A 22,009-nucleotide genomic window follows, 5' to 3' on the forward strand; every position below is an offset into this window, starting at 1 on the left:
AGAAGTACTTATAGAGCCTAACGACAGAAACCCACTCAAGAAAATCATGTGTGACCACTTTCTGTCGTATTACAAACAAAATATCAAAAAGCATCAAAAAAGATTGGAATGTCTTATCTACGGCTAATTTGGCATTAGACAATTTGGCTTTCAAAAAGGGGCAATGTAAAAGATCACTTAGTCAGGGTTTACAAATCGACAAAAGTACACTACAAATGTGGCAATTGCCAGGCTGTAATGAAACCATGAATGTAAAAACTTTTCAGTATTTCAATGTTCATCAGAATTTAAATTTTTTCTCAAATTGCAAAAGTAGTAATTTCATTTATTGCATTTGTTGTACCAGCAATCTGTTGATTGAGCTGCAAGGCAACAGCAGTGCCCCAGGTTGAACACTTCGTCCAAAGTGGCCACATTGAGAATAATTTCACATGGCAAATCACTGGCAGAAAACTTCCCAATGATGCTAAACAGACTTGAAGGCAAATCCATTTTAAAGTGTGACTCAAAACAACAGGTCTCAACACGCAGGAAGAATGAAACAGTATTCTATAACCTAATTGTCCCTATTTGTTATAGTACCGCTTGTTAAAGCATCCCCACAAGCTCTCGGTATGTCTTGTTAATAAATGATTGAGTTTTGTTAGCACTTAGCTCTAACTGTGTAATATTCCTTATGAGTAATTGTTCTATATTGCGATTTGTCTATTGGTATTATTCCAGCCCTTTATCTGTCTAGATTCTGTCATCTATATCTTCTATTTATTCCTCACAGTCAGCCACAATTCCACCTTTGCACATGATGCTCTAAACAAGGTTTAGTTTTCAGTGGTCTACTTTGCCTTCGCATTATAAGCTGTGCACGACACACCGTACACCAAATCAGCTGCAATGCGCTAGACACGCTTCTGTCCTCAGTCGTCTAATTTCTTCTGAGGATTAGTAGTTCTGCCCTTGTGCAATTGCTCGTGGGATATATTCCCTGGCCTCACTTGCCCCCATGGCTGTTAGTACTCATGTTGACTTCCGTTTGCAAGATTTGAGGAATTCTGCCTCGTTGCCGCTGCCTTCTTGATTGCTGCCAAGGCTCGCCCATGTTGAGGCGAGTGGTTGCCCTCCAGACGTTGACTCACAAACCATCGGGGCACACATAGGGTTAAGTATGTTACTTTTCTCCTCCAGGGACATGTTGTGACTTCTCCCCACCAGACCTTGACTTCCCCAAGTTGGGCATATTCTCCACTGTGGAAGCCAGGATGTTTGCCGGCTTCCGGCCCTCCTCTTGACCCTGCCGATGTGGCCCAAATCACTGAAACGCACAACAAGGTGAGCCAATTGATCACCTCTCGCCCCCTTGAGATCCTTGAGTTCCAGAGCCTCACCCGCCCATATATTGGGTATTCAATTAATCTGTGGGTAGTCCTCTAATGTGACATCATTGTTACTTGAGTGTTGATCACTATTTATTTTTTGGCTGCACTATTCAGAGAGTGTTAATTTCCCTTCCAAATTCCAATCAATGAGTTCTTTGGTTACTCGTGGGGAGGCCTGAAATCCTGCATCATTGACACTATACTATTCATTGTCTAAGATGCAGGATTCAACGTGTGTTAATTTCACTTCCAGATTGTAAACAGCCCCTTACCAGGGATCTGGTCCATTACCCAATTGAGGACTTGCTACCAGCTGCTACAGTCCTATTCTGCTGACTGGCTGGCCATACAGTACTAAACATAATTTGTGTTGTGTTCAAATAAGTGAATACTACTGTGCAATCCATTGGTTACCAACGATGATTATTCCATCATCCTTGTTATCATCTAAATGCATTCACTGCTTTTTCTTGTTTCATCATTATTTGTCTGTATGCTTAGGGCAATACTGTCAGCCTTGAAAGTGGTGCCAATACATTGATGAACCCCCAGTCTTGATTTGGTTTTTTCCTGATTAGCCAAGCATGTTTTTTTAACCAGTTAATACAGGTCTACTGATGGTAAACATTGCCTTATCCAGAACCTTTTTATTTTTTATTTTCAGATATTAGGTGCTTTAGCTCCTGTCCTGATGATGACCTCATAGTCATAGAGGTCGAAACACCGTTGACACCAGACTTATATAGACTTCTTTGACAGTGGAATATTTGTAAAGATAGGAACAATGTACACTCTATTTTTTCCCCTGTGTGCAGCAGTGAATTGTTTCTGTGCACTGCAGTCAAGGCTGTGTGCATCAAAGACATTTGACATCTCACTAACCAAGCAAGTGTACTACCAGAATCAGTGGTATTTGCCATAAGTGAGATAACTCACCCTTTTACCCAAGAAGACAGCTCGGGTCTGATTCCTTGTCTGACTCTTAGTCCTCCAGGTGACATCCTTTTGTAAGTTGGTAGGGTATTGAAGGACCAGAAGTGGACCCTACAGAAAGTTAACAGATCATTTATTGAGTATTGTTTTACAATTACACTTATATAGTGTTATTAGTCCTAACAAGGTGTTGAAGTTCTATATGCCAATCAGTCCTTTGCTCGGGAACCAAGGTAAGTGGTTAATCCAGTAATTATTTTTGCAAAGGCTTTAGTCTAAGTCTCTCGAGGAGACCTTTCCATGTCTCCATGTCCACTCTAGTGTCTTTGAGGTGGATACAAAATAGTATCATTTAGGTATGATCATTAGTGAGGGTGGGTATATGAGTTCATGCAGAAGGTCAGTGCAATTAGTAGATAAGATAGAGCAGATTAGGTATTGTCAGGTTACACAGTCTGATTTACCAAGAAGTACTGGTTTCAAGCTTTGAGATGAGGTGTGGCCGATTTGCACAAAAATAATAATAGCGTGAGGCACATGACTCAGAGGGAAGGCATGCGGAGAAAGGACAGCAAGGACAGGGTCATTCAAAGAAAAAAACAAGAGGTGACAATTGGACGTTTTTAGTTGTAAATCAAGGTCAACATTTTCAGGGAGGATTTTATGCACATAGAGTGGATGTTTGGCATAACATGAACTCGGAAGATACCAAACATTAAAAGGAAACATCATTGTTTGCATGTGATATGGTTCTAAATTGAGCACCTTGTATAGGCCCTAGAATCAGCTGAACAGTAAGTCCACTTCAAGGCTATTGCTAGACAACTGCTTCAACATGGACAGTTGATCAGCTGAGGGATTGGAAGCATGACGTATTGGCTGGAAGCATGTATAGGGAACTGTTGAGCACTTTAGGTTATGCTAGAATGATGCAATACCCTCATGATCAAAGCAACATGAGAGAATATACAGGGTAAATGATGCAAACCTAGAAAGTAGGATCTACAAATGAGGGAGTAATGTCTTTTGATGTCTACTCTTAAACTTTGCCTCACAAATGCTTTGCCTAAATATGAAAGGAAAGAATTTGGATGCCCATTTTTTGGCATGGACTAGGATGGAGTTGAGAACACCTTACTAGACAGTGGAAGCACATTACATGCATTCCTGTAGCTGAAAGGAGGAAACAAAGATACTGAAGTAAACAGGTAGAGGGTGAGCTACCTTTAAAAATCATGGACAGTTCATTTAACATGGAGATGTAGATTAGTCTACTTGAGCACTGCCATTTAGTAAATGGCAAGAAGAGATTTGGCCGTAGGTTGTTTGTCAAGATTAGAAGGTTTCTAGGTCAGTTATATCGTTTGTGTTCCTCTGACTACTGCTTCGGGAAGGTTGATGACAGCCAGTTGTTGAGCTCTCATACCACCTAGTGCCCATGTTGTAGGTGCTCCAGCTTAGAGACAGCTCCAGTGCTTCCTGCTGTGAGAAACACTGCTTTGGACAAAGGGTGTTTTTCAAGGGCAGCTAGAGTAGAATCTTAGAACTCCCAATCTAGCACAAGGCTCATGTAGAGACACAATCAATGCATGGAGAGGACAAGGCATGTAATTTAGTGGGCAGATTTCTTTTAAACTACTAAGAGTGAAATCATGTACATGGGCCTACACTGGTGTGGTACTGGTGTCGTTTGAATAGAGAGACAAAGACTTTCTGCGATACCAACCCTCCTGTGAAGAACTTTCTTAAGTTACTGCCGATCAGTAGCCTGCAAAACATCACTGGGCAAGTTACACACAACTGACACACACAATTGAGCTCTTTGGAACATACTCTTTTAACTTGTGCATAAGGTAAGTATTGTCAGGCTTTTCATGGCCTTGTAAATAAGGCCATGAAAAAAACATCCATGGAACCTTTTGCATTCCCAGATTTACAAGGTTTCATAAACCACGAAAAGCATCCCATTCCTACGCCTCCCCAGGGGATAAGTAAGGGAGGCGCATTTAGAGAAATACCTTTATTTCTCCTCGTTTTTCCTTTTTCTATCAGTGCTCCATTCTTCAGCACACATAGAAAGAGGAGAACACCTCTTGTGATTATTTTTGTACAGGAAGTTGTTTCTTCCCGCACAAACACAATCAATTCTACAACACAGACACCCTTGCACCAAGGTGCAAGGGTGCCTGCGTTGGCCCACATAAGCCCAATGGGGGGCAACGCAGGGGAAAAGGACCAGATTGCACCATATCTTGTAGATACAGCACATTCCTGCCCTTTTCTTTTGACGCATGGCAGCGCACTTGGAAGGCTTGCTGCGCTGTTGTGCGTCAAAATATTGTAAATGAGGCCCATATCATTTAAACATGAACCACTAATGAACTAATAGGCAAGACAATTGTGATGTAAACCCTCCTCTGGGTGGCCCAGATCGTAAAAGAGCAACATTATAGTCTATTAAATCACACACAATAGGTTTTTGTACAACTGGTATTCTGAAATCACATATTTGAAAGTGCTTTCATATGCAATAATACAAAAAATTAGTTTTAGTCAAATACAATATTTGCCGAAGATTGCACAAGTTAAGCAGATAAGCTTAATCAGCCACTAAATGTGCATCTTAGACTTAACTCTTTTATACAAATGCTTTGATTTTACTGCGTTGTGCCTTTTTTCTGTGTTTATCCATAGTGCAAGGCATTGGAGCCTTTCACATGAGCACCAGTTAAATTGCTTTTGTAAACATGGGGAGATTAGGTGATCTCCCAGAATCACAGGATGTTGAGCGATGCCGAGAATCTAACTTGTTTCATCAGCTCCAAAGTCAGCTTCAATGGCCATAACGTCGCATAAGCCACATGGAAGCTTGCTGACAAGTAATCGAGTTTGAAAGGGCTTGTTAAGGTCTTAAGTGCATTGGCATTGGTAACAGCCACCTGCTCCCGAAGTGATATTTTCCCCTTTTAGAGGCCGGGGCCCCCATCAGATAGAACAAACTTGTGCACTGCTCCTGTAACAGCACCCACCAAGAGAAAGCTTCCTTTATCGTTAATGATTTAAAAAGTAACAGGAAGTTTTTCTCATGATGCGCGCTCCAGCACAGGCCCAGCATGCCTGCAAACACTAGGGTGCAAGCACTTGCACACGCGCACCTCACAGGGAACATAGGATAGGAGTCATATGTCTTTTTAGTAGTGATGCACATAGTTCTGTTGCACTTCACCTCTTTTCTTAATCACAGCATGATCGCCAGATCTTGTTTCGCTAAGAAATAAATGTTTTGCATAATGCAATATTAAAATTAAATTGCAAAAAAAATTTTTCGCACATTTTGCCTGTCTTTTCACGTGCTTTGGTAAAAAAGACTTTTTCTCATGGTTGTCTCTTCATATGTTAGAAGACTTTGCTGAATAATTTATTTACCAGTGAACCATATTTTTTTTGAAAGACTGCCCTACAATATGGTTGCGGTCTCTGTAGTAGAGGAGCTTGGCCACCACTGAGAGTAACAGCGACCCTGGCTGGGGCAGTCAAGCTGGAAATCTATGTGCCCTCTCTAGGGAGAAGAATGGGGAGAGGCCCTCTGGAGCTACTCCACTGCGTAACCAGCATTCCAAATCGTCCACCTTATTTTTCCCCTCAGTTCACTCTGGAAGGCCTATGATTCGTATGCTGTTTCTCCTTCATCTATTTTCACTTTCTGCAGCCCTGATCATCAGCGTTTGGATTTTATCCTCCATGGCAGGCAGTCTGTCCCGCAACACAGAAATATCCAGAGGGACATCAGCCAGAGTTCTCTTGGCAATTGTAATGTGTTCCGTATGGTGCTGATGATTGTCTTTCAGGATGCCCATGTCCGCCCCCAGAGTACGACTCTTTGTTTCCAGTGCCTCTCTAGAAGCAGTGATATCCTGCATAACATCTTGAAGTGTTAACCCCTCCTGAGTCACTCCTACAACAATGCGAGCAATCGGACGTCTCTTCCACGGAACCTGTAATTACTGTTGGTCCTCCAGCCTCTGGGTCCCGCAGCTGCGCCACTTTGCCACTGGCGGCCAGTTGCCAAACCTTTGCCATCCAACACTCACAACAGGGGTAAACCACGAAAAAGGAGGACCTGATTGTCCACAGTGAGGACCTTAACTTGGCAAGCAAAATTGACCAATCAGTTTGTATCCCACAGATCCTCAGCTTGGGCCTAACCAGCGTGGGCCTCCAGGAAGTTAACGTCCCATGTGCGCAGGCAGAGAAAGAAAGCACCTAGGAGGGGTGCCCCAACTGGTAATTCAGTAGTGCTGCTCTGGACCATGGTGATGTTAGAAGAGAGCCCCTTCTCACAACTTAGAATGGCGTGGATTCATGGGGGGCACCAGTATACATCTCTGGGGATAGGGAAACAATCCCACCCCCCAGCCAACATGCAAGCGTTTGTTCTTCCTTAGAGGGGTATTTCTGACCAGGGCAATGTGGCTCGGTTAGGCCCCTAAAGTGCGACAGGCACCATTCTAATGATGGCCACACAGAGGGGGCTGCCTCATCCCCCAGGGTTTCAAGAGTGTTGATCCCACACAGAATCTCAGGTGGCAACACCCAGCTACTGGGGTGCGGATCCAGCGCCACTGGTAATTAAAGGAGGTTGCCACTTCCATGTGGTACCACTCTCTCTGGGACTCAAACATTCTTTGAGCTCAATAGGGCATGCCAGCTGCCCCCTTCTGTCACTTTGGGGTGTCCAGGCAATCAGCCAGTCCTGACCCACAGCACTGCCACCTCGGCCCCCTCCCAGCATTCTTTTTGTTCGTGGCCTGCTGCTGCTCCCACGTCCATGCAATATGCAAGCATCTTTCTGGGCTTCACTACAAGCTGGCCCTTGGATGCTCTCAAAGCGGTCCACTCCGTGCCGCAGAATCAACAGGTCGTTCACATCCCTCCAGCTACGAACCGGGGCCCAATACCTCAATCCCAGGCCAGTCGCTGTTAGCCATTCAACCCCTGGTCATAGTATAGGGGGAAAAAATTCCCCCCTGAATCAACAAAGGTCTTCGCGTTCCACAACAATATAGGTCCCGGTAGGTCTGTTTGAGCCCCCAGGCAAGCCCAGGTGCGGCCACTCACTTGCCGGGTAGACTCTCAGGGGTGTAGTCACAGAGGCTCCATTCTGCCCCAGTTCACCGCCACTCCTCCGTCGACCACTGCTCTGTCGCCACAGCTCCTGTGTAGTGCTCCTTGTCAGGCCGCTCCAGTAGTAGTTGGCCTGTCTCTCAGAGCAGGCCCAGCTGCATGGCAGCTTCCTCAGTTTGTCCAGCATCTACCCAGTCCAGGCTAGGCCATGCCGCCCAGCTCCTAGACATGTGTCAGAGACAGGAGCTCCTCTCAGTGCCTCGCATACGGGGAGGTCTGGGTCCACCTTGTTTGTTCACGACCCTCAGTGACTGAACTGGAAGCCTCCTTCAGGTCCGTGCCAGCACCCAGTGCTAGGGCTCTGCGCTGTCACCAGTCTATCGCGGCCACCATCTTGTGAGCGCTGCTGCGCTAGCAATGCAGACTTTTTGATAGGGGCAGTTTATGACAGTGACTGCTTCCCACAGGGTGGTCAGAGCATGCTCCTGAACTCAAGGGGTCCCTTCTATGGATGGCGGCCCCCCTGAAGTCAGTATTAACACAGGATTCAGTCAGATGGGGATCTCCGGCTGAAATCTCTGAAATCCGTGACTTACGACATAGGCATTCCTCCATGCCCCCTTATGTATTAAGGCAGTTTTGATCTTTTTCAACATATTAGCAAGGAGCCTGGCTAGGATATTTATGTTGGTGTTGATCAATTGATAATTGATATTGGCCTGTAATTTCCACAAATTAATTTACCTTTCCCTGGATTAGGGAATTAGGAAGAATAATGCTTTATTGTAATAGTTCAAACCACCGTTGTCTGTATCCTCCCTTAAAAAATTCCTGAGAAGCGGGATCAAACTGCTGTTGTGATTTTGAAAAAGTTCAGAGGGTAGCTGACTTCTCTTGAAGTCTTACCAGTCCCAACTGATTCAATTGTCTCCCTTATCTCCTTTTCTGTGATAGCACTTTCTGTTCATCACAAGGTTCTGCTATGAGGCATAAATAGGGAGTTGGTTCACAAATCTTTTTTCAGAAGACTCATTTGAGGTGGCCTCAGCAGGCAAAGAGTAGAAAGTGGCAAATTCTCTTCTTATTTCCAATGGGCACATTAGTAGATAATTTTGGTATCTATTGACTGCTGTAAAAGCCCATTGGCCTCCCTCTGCTTCAGCTGTAGTACGTGAAGACTCCCTGTTTTCTCACCATCCTAGTTTTGTTTGCCTTTAATACAGAGTAAGGTTTTTCAGGCTGCGATGTAAAGATGGTGTTCAGTTTGCATTTTCTGGAAACAAGCTGTCCTAGCACACCAGCATCAGGCGTGCTGTGATAAGAACCTAGAAGTTGCTTTATATATTTTTCGAGAACAGGTTTCCTTTCTGTCAGTTGCTTGAGCATAATAGCAGTGCAATTCGATTTTCTAGATGCTGAAAGTAAATATGGAGAGGATACAGAGTGCTCAATCCAGATAGTCCTTAAATTAGGTTAATACCTTTTTTTTAATCAGGCAACCTATATTACTGGATATCCATATTTCAGATTCTTGTTTTCAGTGTCTTGATTTTCAGGTTCAAATATAATAAGATCAGGGCATGATAGTAAATGCTGCTAACTCCAATTTTGTAGCTGCATGGAGTCTGGAGTAGTCTGGTGCTGGTATGTGCAAGAAAATAATCTATTCTTTCTGTAGTATGTGAGCAGCATAAAAAGCTATAGCGCCTATTTGCCGGATGTAAGAGTCTCCTAGGTTCAAAGAGAGGATGATCTGCCAGAAGGTCTTTGCTTGCTGAATCAGAAGGCCCAGAGTCGTCTAATATCAGGTCAGGCACCAGGTTACAATCTCTGCAAATAACTACCTGCTATTGTCCAAATTCCACAAAGATTCGGTTGAGTCTTGAGAAAAGATTGATTTAATATTGTGCTATAGGTGAATGACCTTTTAGCATAAGCTTGATAAATATATATCGCTATTGAATCCAAACATGTCCCTTGTACCTTGGCTGTGACTCTCTTCCAAAGGCGGAGGGCCACCTCGTTTTTCCTGTAAGACTGATATCCAATGGTGGGAATTTCTTTCTCAGATTTGGAACAAGAAGCAGAGATCACCTTTTCCACTCACTCTTGTTTAATCTTTTCAAACTCCTGTTGTGATATGTGTGTCTTCTGTAAGAGAGCATTGACCATTTCCTTAGAGGCCAGAAAACTCAAACCCTTTTTCTGTGAGATATAATTAGTCTAGCCATTGGCAATCATGGGCCATATTGAAAATCTTTATTTCTAGACATTGCTTGGGATAAATGCTTGGGTAGATATAGAATATTCCACAGAATGGCTGACCGAAATATGTTGCAGGAGCAGATGAGGAGGCAAAAAGTTAGATGTATAGGTTCTATGTAATGTAAAAGCGTAGGCACAACTAACAAAATTAGAAACTGTCGGATCACTAAAAGTTTTTAAGGGTAGTTTTCCAGCAAACTGTTGAATACGTGACCCAAACTAATACTAAGTCCAAGTAAACAATGCTAGCCATTTCCAGACTGTGCGTGACATTCCAAATAACAATTGCATTTTGTGGAGTAAACTATATTTATCTTTATTCCTCATAGGAGGTTCCTCTGAGTTGCAGTCTTAGATGGAAGATCTTGTAAATCATGGTTACTACACCGGATGTTCCATTGTCTGTGTTAGAAATCAGAAGAAGTATAGCTGACTGGTGGAGTAAGATTGTGACTGACAGAAGAAGACATGTCCAATGTTGTCTGGGCCAGGTTATCAATGAAACTTTGATGCTCCTATGGGTCTTAACATTTTCTGTGTCTATTATTATTAGCATCACGGCTGGGTCCAGCAAGCCATAGGAGAGCTTCCACTGCCAGAGCAAAGGACAGACAGGTAGAAATCTCCTTGGTAGGCTGGTTTCATAAGGAAACTCCTCAGCGAGTAAGATTTGTGAATTTAGTAAGAGAATGTGTTGTGTCTTTTGGAAGTCCCATTTAATCAGACGTGCATGCTGGTGGTGAAGACGACACATTATGATTGGCTTCGGAGAGTCTTTTTTTTCATTCTATTTTGGGCAAAGTCGACGCACACTCTGAAATTCCAGAGACGGTCCAAATTCGATATTAAGAAGATGTGGAAACAAAGAGAACAAGAAACCAATCATAGCTTTCTCCTCTTCATTCTCAGTCACTATCTTCCTGGTCTGTGACCTTATTTTCTAGGTTCCACAGTTGTTGACTCCCAGTCTGGAGCATTTAGCACTGTCACGTCTACAGTATCCCGTTGTTTCCTTGATCTGCCAAGTTGAGACCCAAATGCAGACATCTCAGCATGCAGAAATTTCATAAGGTTAGACGTTTCCACGGTCAAATGTTCCACTGCATTATAAGAAGTTTTAAGGTCCTGCAATTTTTTCATGAGTGTGCCTAAGCTAATTGTTGCCATACTTTGCTGAGTATTGTGCCAGTTTTTGATGACTTCTGAAAATAGAAGTCACCAGGAGGACTTATTTAGAGGCAGTTTCTCAATTGCCCCAGCATAAAGTGTAGGGAAATATCCAAAGGTGCAGTATAAAAAGTGAGTGCTAGAAATTGGGGAGTCCACAATTATGATTGCCCCCTCAAGGAAAATGTGTGCTTCCTTGCAACTACCAGCAGATTACTGTTAGACCTGGTGTTCTCTGCAGTGTCATCCCCAAACCTTTTACCTTCAGCTTCCTGTTTCTTGACCTTCAGGACTCCGCAAACTTTACCACTGCTAACCAGTGTTAAAGTGCTCTACCCTTAAAACCTGATACAATTGGCTTATACCCAATTGGTGTATTTAATTTACCTGTAAGCCTCTAGTAAATTGGCACTACCTGTGCCCAGGACCTGTAAATTAAATGGTATTAGTGGGCCTGCAGCACGGATTGTTCCACACACTTAAGTAGCCCTTTAAACATGTCTCAGGTCTGTGATTGCCTTTTGCCAACACCAAATCTCTCTTTTTAATACTCATTAGTCACCCCTAGGGTAGACCCTGGACAGCCTAGAGGACAGGGTGAAGTGTATTGAAAATGTTGGACATGTACTTTTAAGTTTACAAATCCAAATAACATCACAGCTGTTTCTCTGTTTTGAATCATTACTTGAGCAAGATCCCAGTGTTAAGTCTTCCCGACTGCATCCTACTATTTTTTAGGTCGAGCCTATAGCAGCATCGTGCATGCGCTGCTCGCTCTGCGAGGTGTGCAGTAATGGATTTTGGAGTTGAAGCTCCGCCCAGTCTCCGCCAATGTTTTTAATTGGCTCCTGTCATTGTCTTTCGTAAATACTACCTTCTGACTGATTATGAGGCTTGTTGGTCCATCCATATTATGGCCATGTCGTCAGTGTATCCTTCCATGGCTACTGGCCCCTTTATTTTGAGTGTTGCATGGTGTATTTTATATAGATTGTGAGCACTATTTTGTTTAATAAGGTTGACCGTGTCTTCTCCCCCCTCCCGCAGTTCATACCTTCTTGCCCCCCACTCCCCCGCACTCCTGTTGTTTGTGCCTTCTCCTCCCCTCCCCCCCGCTCACCCGCTTGCAATGCAATAGATCTTCCATAAATGCGAGTCCTATTGCATTGGAAATGCTTGTTTTGTGTGGCACGCAAGAGTTAAAATTATTATCGACCCAAACCTGGGAGCATGCGGCAGAGCGCTTTGGACAACAAACCCGCCTCTGTGGTTACACAATGCCCCTTGCAGGGATTCCTGTGCTGTTCACGTCCGGTGAGGTGGTTGGAGCTGGGATCTGATCTATGGACCCACTGGTCCAATTATTGTTCACCCCCTTGTCCAGTTGGGCTGCGCATGCCCCCTCCACTGAAGACAGTGCTCATTGAGATGAAGGCCTCCTCGCTCGTGGGTTTGCTGACTGCGGTGGTCCTGATGGCGACCACCGCCTCCGCGCCTCCTCCTGGCCCCACACCACAGGTCCCACCTTAGGAAAACATGCAGGTTTGTGGCATCTATGGATCTGTATAGGCTTAAGGGGAAATTAGTACATTTGTGACAGGCTGGAACCGCTAAATGCCTAAAGGGCCTGGCTGGGGTGTACCAAAGGTGCTCTGGCCCTTACACAAGAGAGGAAAATAGGGTTTTTGATTTCATAGTAGTACACTTACACCCGGGGTCTATAAAGTTTAGTGGGCCCTTACATCCGTGGGCCTCGGCACCATGCGCCTGGTAGCTGCTACCCTGTCAGTGTACCCTGTTCTTCTGACTTTGAACTGTCAGCCTTTTATAATTGAGCACAAACCTAAAGTGACTTTTTCTGCCCCAGCTCTTCAGAGGAGAGCCCAAATCATGACTGAAGTCTGGCATGAATGATTACCCCTGTCAGAGTTCTACTGACCTACCAGAGGTTGTTTGCCTCTCGGGTAAAAGAAAGTGTGAACAGTTGCAGTACTCAGGCCTAACATTTACGATCCAGTTATATCCACTCTTCTAATGAGACTGTCCAGAGCGAAATATGTACTGTAAAGTGCACTTGAAGGAAGTGAAGATGCTTTATTCAGTGAATTGCTACAATGACCATGATGCTTTAGGTCAGGGCTTGAGAATTTGAGCTACTGAAACCTGTATGTGTCATGTAACTAATTGTCAATGAAACTATAAAGCTCTAGATGCAGTGGGAATCAAAGTAGAGGACTGGTGTGGATAAGGCACACACCTGACAGACATTAATGGTGGCGTCTTGGATTTCTCCCCACCATAGGATTTTGAAATTAATAGACCTGAGGTTGGAATGGTGTTATAACAACTGTTACAGATACTGTGATATTAGGTGAAAAGACAAGCAGGAGTTCCTTCGGGAAGTGTGTGCATTAGAACATTTTAACACATGCTTCACTGTGCCTGGACATCATTAATGCGACAGAGTGCCTCACTTACAAGCCGAGAGGCAAGATAGCCAAAATGACAAGAAGGTCAATATTCCTCAGCACAATGACCGACATAGCTCCATATGGCACCTGGTGCCGTGGCCAAAGCTGACAACTTGCATTGGTGCGTTGAACTCTCAGATCAGTACAGGGTAACAACCAAACCCGAACTTTGGGTTGGAAGGTTAACAGGTCAATAGGTCAACCTATGGAGGCAGGGCTAACACCTCCAAAAAGGGAGCAAAGCTATCCTTAGAGCCAATAGAAGAAAATAGAGTGATGAATTGTGCATGCAGAACATGTTGGTCAAACCCCAAACATGTATAACAAACATGTTCTAGTGGATTTGACATTGTTTAGAGGCCACTTTAAAAACAAGCATTTGCAATGCAACAGGTCTCGCATTTACGCAAGTTTGAGCTATTGGCATTGTAAATAACAATGCCTTTTATTTCTGTCTTGGTTTTTGAAACATAAATAAAACACATTGTCATTCACAATGCCAATAGCTTAAACTCGCGTAATTATGAGACCTATTGCATTGCAAATGCTTGTTGTCCTTTGCCATTGAGCTTTGTTTACTCAAGTACACAAATAATTGCCAGAAAGGAACCACATGTTATGTAAAAAATGCATAAATACTTTACACATTGACTCAAATGTAAGCATGGCTGTTCTGTGCTAAGCTATCAGAGGGTGGAGCACAGGTTAATAGGGGTTTGCTTGTGCTTCACCCTGACAAGGAGTGGGATTGCTGCTTGCATAAGGTGACCCAGTTTCTTCAATAGACTATTGCCTCAAAAGAAGGGACAGTAGACTGTGCAAGAGGAGGGGCCTCAGGTACATCCGAATCCCCAGTGCCTCAACAGTAAGTCAAAGAATTTCCACATTCCCAACTTGTGTGTTCTCTGGCTCACAGCCATCTGAAAGTATATCTGTGCTTGCAGGAATCAGGTCAGTAATCAGCACCATATCAATTCAAGAAAGGCGGCTTACCCCTGGAAGCAGGATCATCAGCACCTCTCGGGTCCACCCATTAGCCCCCACAGACCTCCACTAGATGGGCATTGAAAGAGTCTTTATCTTGACTCCACCATCGCTTGGCAGCCAGCGGTAGGCAAGCATGGGAAGCAGCAGGCGCCGGACTGAGTCCGGGAACAATAGGTGTGCTTCAAATGCCCTACACACTCTGTTCCCAAAGGAGGAATAACATCATTGCTGTAGTCCTACTTCAGATTGAGGACTAAAGGTTCCATTTATAATGTATTTATGGGGGTGGCCCATTAAGAGCAATACAGAAGGTGGCCATCTTCATCACGGCCAAGTCCTACATTGCCTGGGATATAGCTTGTCAATGTATTTCAGAAATGAGGGCCTTTGTAGATGGAGGTAACCTTACATAGCACATGTAGATTTAAACATGATCTGTTTATAGACTGACAGCAAATGTAGTTGTTTCAAATGGGCCAAACATGATTGTTTCCAAACAGAAAAATGCTCTCACAGTAGCATTTTAAATATAGCGTTACCTAGAGATATTTGGTAAGATGTACTAAGAATGGATTTGGTAAAAATGGTCACAAATTGCCCACTGACCTTTACTGAATCTATTGTGTTTTTGCGCAACGACCTATGTACTTATAGGTTGGTTTACAAAAGCCCGATTTATGGTTGTTTGCATTTTAATCTACCTCATGAATATTATTGTGGTGGGTTGCAAACTGCAAGCCACTATGAATTGCAGCTATCACTTGGATGGGGGCCCACTGAGGACAGCAGACCACCATGTCTGTCATTGCTTTTAAATAAAGCATTTTTATTTTTAAAAAAAATACAATCCGTTTTTCTTAAATGAAAATGGGATGCGTTTGAGCAAAAATGAAAAGGTTAAGTAACATTTTTTAAGAGTAGGCAGTGGTCCATGAGAACACTGCCTACTCTTAAAATGTTTTTTTTAGGCATTCTAAAAAGAGGTGGGCTTTCCTGTGGACTTCTATCATTTGCAAATGGCTTCCCTTCAATTTTGATTTGGTGGTCAAATATTAAAGTTTTGTCATAGGTTGAGCTGTTGTGAAACATTAATATATACCTAAAGAAATCGATGTTTGGAAGAGAGGACCTTAAACATGCCCCTTCCAAATAAGAATTCCTTAATGTTTACTGAATCCATATAATGATTCTGAAAATATTTTCTGAATCTTTAATCGGGTTTAGTACACTACAAAAAGTGTGCTAGTGGTTGCAAACCCACAGATTTCAGAATCTGAAGCTTTGCTACTGATAAAACGGGGAACACCCATCGCAACGCATGCGTCGCATCGCATGCGTTTACATCGCATGCCGTCACAACGCACGCGACGTTACGTCGCGTGCGTTCACTACGCACGACGTTCCATCGCGGGTGCCATTGCATCGCGGGCGCTGTTAGAACGCAGGCGCGGGTACACGGGCGGCAGGGGAGACAACGTTGGAACCAGGTAAGGTCGACGCTGTTTTAGGGTTTAGGGTAGTTTATGGGTAGTGCAGTGGAGGGGGGGTTTAGGTTTTAGGGCTTAGGGTTAATTGTTGTATATGGGAGTGTTTTAGGCTTTAGGGTTAGGACTTAGGGTTAGGAGGCGTTTATGTTAGTGTTTTAGGCTTTTGGGTTAGGGCTTAGGGTTAGGAGGCGTATATGCTAGTGTTTTAGGCTTTAGGGTTAGGGCTTAGGAGGCGTATATGCTAGTGTTTTAGGCTTTAGGGTTAGGGCTTAGGGTTAGGGGGCGTATATGCTAGTGTTTTAGGCTTTAGGGTTAGGGCTTAGGGTTAGGAGGCGTATATGCTAGTGTTTTAGGCTTTAGGGTTAGGGCTTAGGGTTTATGTTAGTGTATGGTACTGTTTTGCCGTGAGTGTCGGGCATTGTACTGACTTTGGTGGGGCCGTTAGGGAGAATTTTGCGGAGTGCTGGAATGCGTGGTCTTTGTGTGCGTTGTAAATGTGTTTTGCATCCGTGTGGAGGAATCGTGTGATGTTGTAGTTTGCGTGGTGAATGCATGCGATGTAACGGTGTGTGCGATGTAATGAATGCGATGTAGTGGTGTGCGTTGTGTTTGTTTGCGTTGAATCGTCATACATCCGAGAAAACACTTTGTGCATCAGGCCCATTCTTCTTTGATAATCGAAAGAGAGCTGATTTCTCAACATCAATGTGGAACTGGATAAAATAACTGATCATCATGTTCATAACTCCATTGGGCTGGTAATGGGTGTAGAATTCGGATATGTGTGTTATATCCTGTTACCTCAATTCCGAGTCATGGTGCATCATAAATTTCATTTTGTGTTAAAAATTACATCCTCGCAATTTTACCCAGTTCAACTTTGGCTGATCAACTTTATTAAATTTAACAGGGAAAATGCCCCGTATTTAAAGGGATGGTTGAACTTTGGTGGGGAAAGCACCAAAATCATCATGTTATTCTTAGTTTTGGAGGGTGGAACCCATTAAACATAGTATTTATTACACCCAGTGTAAATTCCAAACCACAGGGTATCAGATTTTACTGAGTGAGATATACATCAGTCCCCAAACCTGGGCATTTTCAGTCAAGGCCTAAGATAATAAAAACATGAATTTAAAGGGAAGGCTTTCTGGTGAGACATATCCAACTAACCTTGAATTGAGATAGCTACGTACATGACAGTCTGGCCTGGCTGCGGTCGAAGACCAAGAAAGTCTGGACACAAACTAGTACCCCACATTGAATGTTGACACATGACACTTGTAAGGACATTTGCACACATTGGGACGGATTGGCAAATATTTTGCTGTGACATTCTTATTCAGTACTCCTGACTTACTTCTGGAATTCAGTAAGAAGCCAAGACAACTAGAAGAATAAGAAAGTTTTTGTGACACCAAAATCTGTGTGAATTGGGCCCATTGTGGTGAAACTCTAAGCACAAATATTTCGGTCTTACTATACTGTATCAGGTGTATCAATGGGTCCTCTCTTTTGTACAAGTGGTCATTACAGGGGTAAGCCTTTAGAGGTACTTGGCAGTGGGCATCGTCCTAGTTGAAGAAAATATATTTATGTTTTAATGTTTGCTTTACTTAAACAGCTGTTTTCATTCCGATAAAAATGTTAATTTATTCTATGTCCAAGAGGAATTTGGCAAAAAATTGTAAATGGCACTCAATGTCAAGTTTAAAAAGCTAACCTTTCCTTTCTTTTTTCATTTAGGGTGCACATATATTGAATACTAATCGAGGTGGCGTGAGCCCAACCGAACACCAAAAGGATGTCTCTTTTAAAATCTATACTCTACTAAACTTTGTCAACAGAAGGCCATTGAAAGCCTGCAATTATTTAGAGGGAACCAAAGCTTAACATTGTTTGTAATACCTTAAAAGGCGAGGAGGAGAGAAGCTAATTTCTGATCTGAGAATGGGCAATGCATTTCATGTGGCCTGCTATGCTGATCACTTATTAAATTGACTGTTTCTGATTGCTAAGTGGTTCAGTCTTCTTATTAAATCAATATATTTGCATGCATTTTCTTGTGCGTGTGCTGTTTTATTGTATTGAAAAATGAATCTAACATTCCTTCCCTGTGAGAAGTTGGCCTGGCATATGCTGGTCACTAGTTATAGGGGCCACCTTGCACCAGTCCAATTCGACTCTTATGGCAGATAGGTTTAAGACAACCTTTTAAAGAAAGCTATCCTAGTGGTAGCTGTGGAGAGCAGCCTTCAGGCTAAGTCTCAGAGGAATGTAAAGCAGCTTGTTTTACCTTTTAATCTCTTGAATTACCAAATGTAAGGACACCACACAGGTATATATATCAAATATATATGTATTTATTACTAGCCGCACTCTACTAATCTCTTCATGAGATTAGAAGCCCATTCAAAATATCAACGTTTCACAATAAATTAAGCACAAATATGGCTGGAGCCCTAGGGGCGTACCAGACCATATACTAAAAAATGGTATAACAATGTCGACTTGCAGAATGACAAGGCCTAGGGCCTGGGGAATCGCTGGGGCTTCACTACTGCAGTGTTAGCAGGTAAGTAACAGGCCCACGGGAGATGCGTGCAGTGTGTGAACACAGCGGCGGGTTTCCTACTGATTATAATGGTGCAAGTCGCGGTTTGATTTTTAAAGTTCTAGGGTACTTCGAGGAAGTCTACAAGCCAGCCACTTACAAGGTAAGTACTTCGAGGGCCAACACACACTAGGGCACCGTATTGCATGAGTTACCTCACCCAGGGAAGCCGGGTGCATAGGTGTCTTTTGGTGTCGGGTCGCACCGCTGTTTTCTATGGAGACCAAAGAAGACTTGCTGCTTGCGTCGACTGAAGAAGTGTCCAGTGGAATCCAAGGGTGGATTCACGATGCAGAAGACCTGAAAATTGAAGGGACAGTGTTCAAGGTCACTTTCCAGTGACCGGCTACCAGCAAGATGGATGACCACAGATGTCGCGTGATTTCAGGTCATCGATGGTGTATTGACTCTTTGCTCACGGGGTTCAAGAAGGATCGACGATGACCAGCAGCTGGATTCAGAGTGTCCCACAATGTCTGCAGCTGATGGCAGTGACGGCAACCCGGATTGGAGCCAACAAGCCTTGGCAACTGCAAGTCTTGTGTAGACCAAAGAAAGTCGATGGTGCAGACCAGCAAGGTCTGATGGACTCACCCAGCAAAGGTAAGTGAGGGCAGGCCTGGAGCAACCAGGGAAGTCCTTTGAGTTGATGGGAAAGTCTTCGGGGGACCCACTAGCCAATGGGCAAGTGATTGCAAAGATGCCTCCTCAGGAAATGCTTCACAGGAGCCCACGGTCACTTGGGATGGGGTAGGCTGCTGATTTTTGGTGCAAGATCTGCTGGAGGCTTGGGCCACAGATGGTCCAATACACAAGTTCATAGATTGTTGTTTAGGGTTTGCACTCAACAATAGTGCACTGTCCCTGGGTATTGCTGTTGCTCGTCACTTGTGGGGTCCACTCGCCACAGCTTTGCAGGGGACTCACAATGGCCGTCGAGAAGTCAGGAAATTTACTTCCGGGGCAGCAGGGACTTCGAACTCCGGCGGGAGCGGGAAAATTTGCAACTGTTGATTAAGATTTTTGTGCCTGCCAAGCAGGGGAGTCACTCCTTGACTCCAAGGGAGATTCTGCTGTCTTCCAAAGGTAGTGGAACGTTGAAGGGCCAGGATTCTTCTTTGTAGAGTGTTGTCCAGGGTAATCTGCTTGGCAATGGCAATGCTTGCTATCTTATAGTGAAGATAGGGGAGGGACTAGCTCTATGACCACCCCTCTAGGAGGGTCTGGGTAGGGGTGGTTACACTCACTTCCCTTTGTCCAGTTTCACGCCAGAGCAGGGACAGGTAGCCCCTGAACCGGTTTGAGCTGGCATTTGCAAAGAGGAGCCTACTGCTCCCCCAGTGCAGGACTTCAAAGCACTCTAAGAGTGCACCCACCCAGCTCTAATACACTAAATCCTGTCTGGAAGGTGGTGGCACCTCCCTGTGACAGGATGCCTATTGTTGGGCTTCCTCCACTGCGAGTTTCAGTCAGCAGCAGGAGGGCAGCCCAGTGTCTGTGCTGGTGGCATCAATTTTGTGATGCCAGGGCTCTTTCAGATTTCTGTCATTTAAGTACAGTGGGTACATGTCATCCCCTCTAGAAGGGTGGGATCATACTCCCACACCAGTTACTGGTGTGGGGGTATGATTCCAAGTTGTTTGACACCAAACACGACATGTTTTGATGCAGTCATTCCAAAGTTAGCATTTACCGCGAGGTTATAATGCACTTAAGAGTATATGGTTTAACCGCATCAACAAACAGCCACAGAGAATAGACTCTGCCAGCTGCAGAGGGGTCCTGCTCATGCAGAAGCATGCCCTCAGATAGTAAACCAAGCACCCTGCCCTCAGGATTGATAGGGCCTGCTATAGGGGTGGCTGATAGGTTTATATGTGTGTGTATGGTGAGATATAGGAACCTATACCTCAGTGAGGAGTGCTAACACTACTTCACACAGGCTGCAGTAGCAGGCCTGTGGTGTCAGATTAAGACTGCTTCCCAGGGGTGGCATAATACATGCTGCAGCCCCTGGTAGGCCTGTGAAGTACCAATGCCCTAGGCACCTAAGGTACCATATACTAGGGGCTCATAAGGTACCACAGTATCCAATCACTAGTGCATCTAATATGCACACCAAGTTGTTTAGAGAGAACAGAGAGACTGGGGCCCTGATTAGCATGGACCCAGCCAGACTATAGCCAGAAACCAGTGTATACATCAGAAAAAAGTGGGGGCAACATAAGTGCAGATCCTACTCTCCTACACAACCCCCCCCCCCCCAAATGCAGGGACATTAAACTAACCTTTAACAGTTGAGTCTTCATGTTCTAAGTGGAAATACCTTGAGAGTCCATCTGCATTGGCATGTTGGGTCCCAGGTCTATGTTCCACTGTATAGTCCATCCTCTGTATGGAAATGGACCACCTGAGCAATTTAGGATTTTCACCTTTCATCTGTTTGAGCCATAGGAGGGGCTTGTGGTCAGTCTGAACTATGAAGTGAGGGCCAAACAAGTATGGCCTCAGCTTCTTCAGGGCCCACACCACAGCAAAGGCCTCCCTCTCTATAGCTGACCAACGTTTCTCTCTAGGGGTCAGGGTTCTGCTTATAACAGCTACTGGCTGGTCTTGACCTTCATCATTAAGTTGAGACAGTACAGCTCCCACACCCAGCTCTGAAGCATCTGTTTGAACGATGAACTTATTTTTGTAATCTGGACTCTGTAAGATGGAGGCAGTGCACATTGCCTGCTTGAGGTCATCAAATGCCTTTTGACAGCTAGCTGTCCACTGAACCTTTTTTGGCTTTTTCTTGGAGGTCAGACAATTTAAGGGGGTCACTATAGATCCATATCCCTTAACAAACCTCCTGTAGTGCCCAGTCAAGCCTAAAAAGGCTCTGACCTGTGTCTGGGTTGTTGGAGCTACCCATTCCATTATGGTTTGGATTTTGCTCTGCAATGGTTGAACCTGGCCTCCACCTACAAGGTGGTCCAGGTACACAACCTGACTCTGCCCTATCTGGCACTTAGTGGCCTTGATAGTGAGGCCTGCTTTTTGCAGGGACTCCAGTACATTTCTGAGGTGGACCAGGTGATGCTGCCAGGTGAAACTAAAGACAGCAATATCATCAAGATAAGCTGAGCAATAAGTCTCCATACCGGTCAGAACTTTATTCACCAACCTCTGAAAAGTGGCAGGTGTATTTTTCAAACCGAAGGGCATTACCACAAAGTGATAGTGCCCACCAGGGGTTGAAAATGCTGTTTTGGCCTTGGCATCATCAGCTAACTTGATTTGCCAGTAGCCAGCTGTTAGGTCAAATGTACTAAGATACTTGGCTGAGGCCAAAGTGTCTTTAAATTCATCTGCCCTGGGAATTGGATAGGCATCAGTCCTGGTGACTGAATTGAGGCCTCTGTAGTCAACACAAAATCTCATCTCTTTCTTACCACCCTGGGTATGAGGTTTTGGCACAAGGACTACTGGGCTAGCCCAAGGGCTATCTGAAGGCTCAATAACACCTAGTTCCAACATTTTCTGGACTTTAGTCCTGATACAATCCCTGACATGGTCAGGTTGCCTGTAGATTTTACTCTTTAC

The 22,009-nt window shown here is 44.2% G+C and overlaps 1 protein-coding gene across 1 annotated transcript in view; it reads left to right on the plus strand.

Moving 5' to 3' along the window:
* The window catches only part of LOC146812236 (uncharacterized), a 314,283-nt gene extending 296,418 nt beyond the window's left edge, over positions 1–17,865 (plus strand). Inside the window, exon 8 of the mRNA XM_085619257.1 lies at positions 17,554–17,865. Within this exon, the coding sequence (XP_085475383.1) occupies positions 17,554–17,576 (23 nt within the window). The 3' untranslated portion in view covers positions 17,577–17,865. The remainder of the gene's footprint in view (positions 1–17,553) is intronic.
* The last annotated feature ends 4,144 nt before the right edge of the window (positions 17,866–22,009 follow it).

Source organism: Triturus cristatus, chromosome 7 (assembly GCF_964204655.1).
Source record: "Triturus cristatus chromosome 7, aTriCri1.1, whole genome shotgun sequence".
Lineage (NCBI taxonomy): Eukaryota > Metazoa > Chordata > Amphibia > Caudata > Salamandridae > Triturus > Triturus cristatus.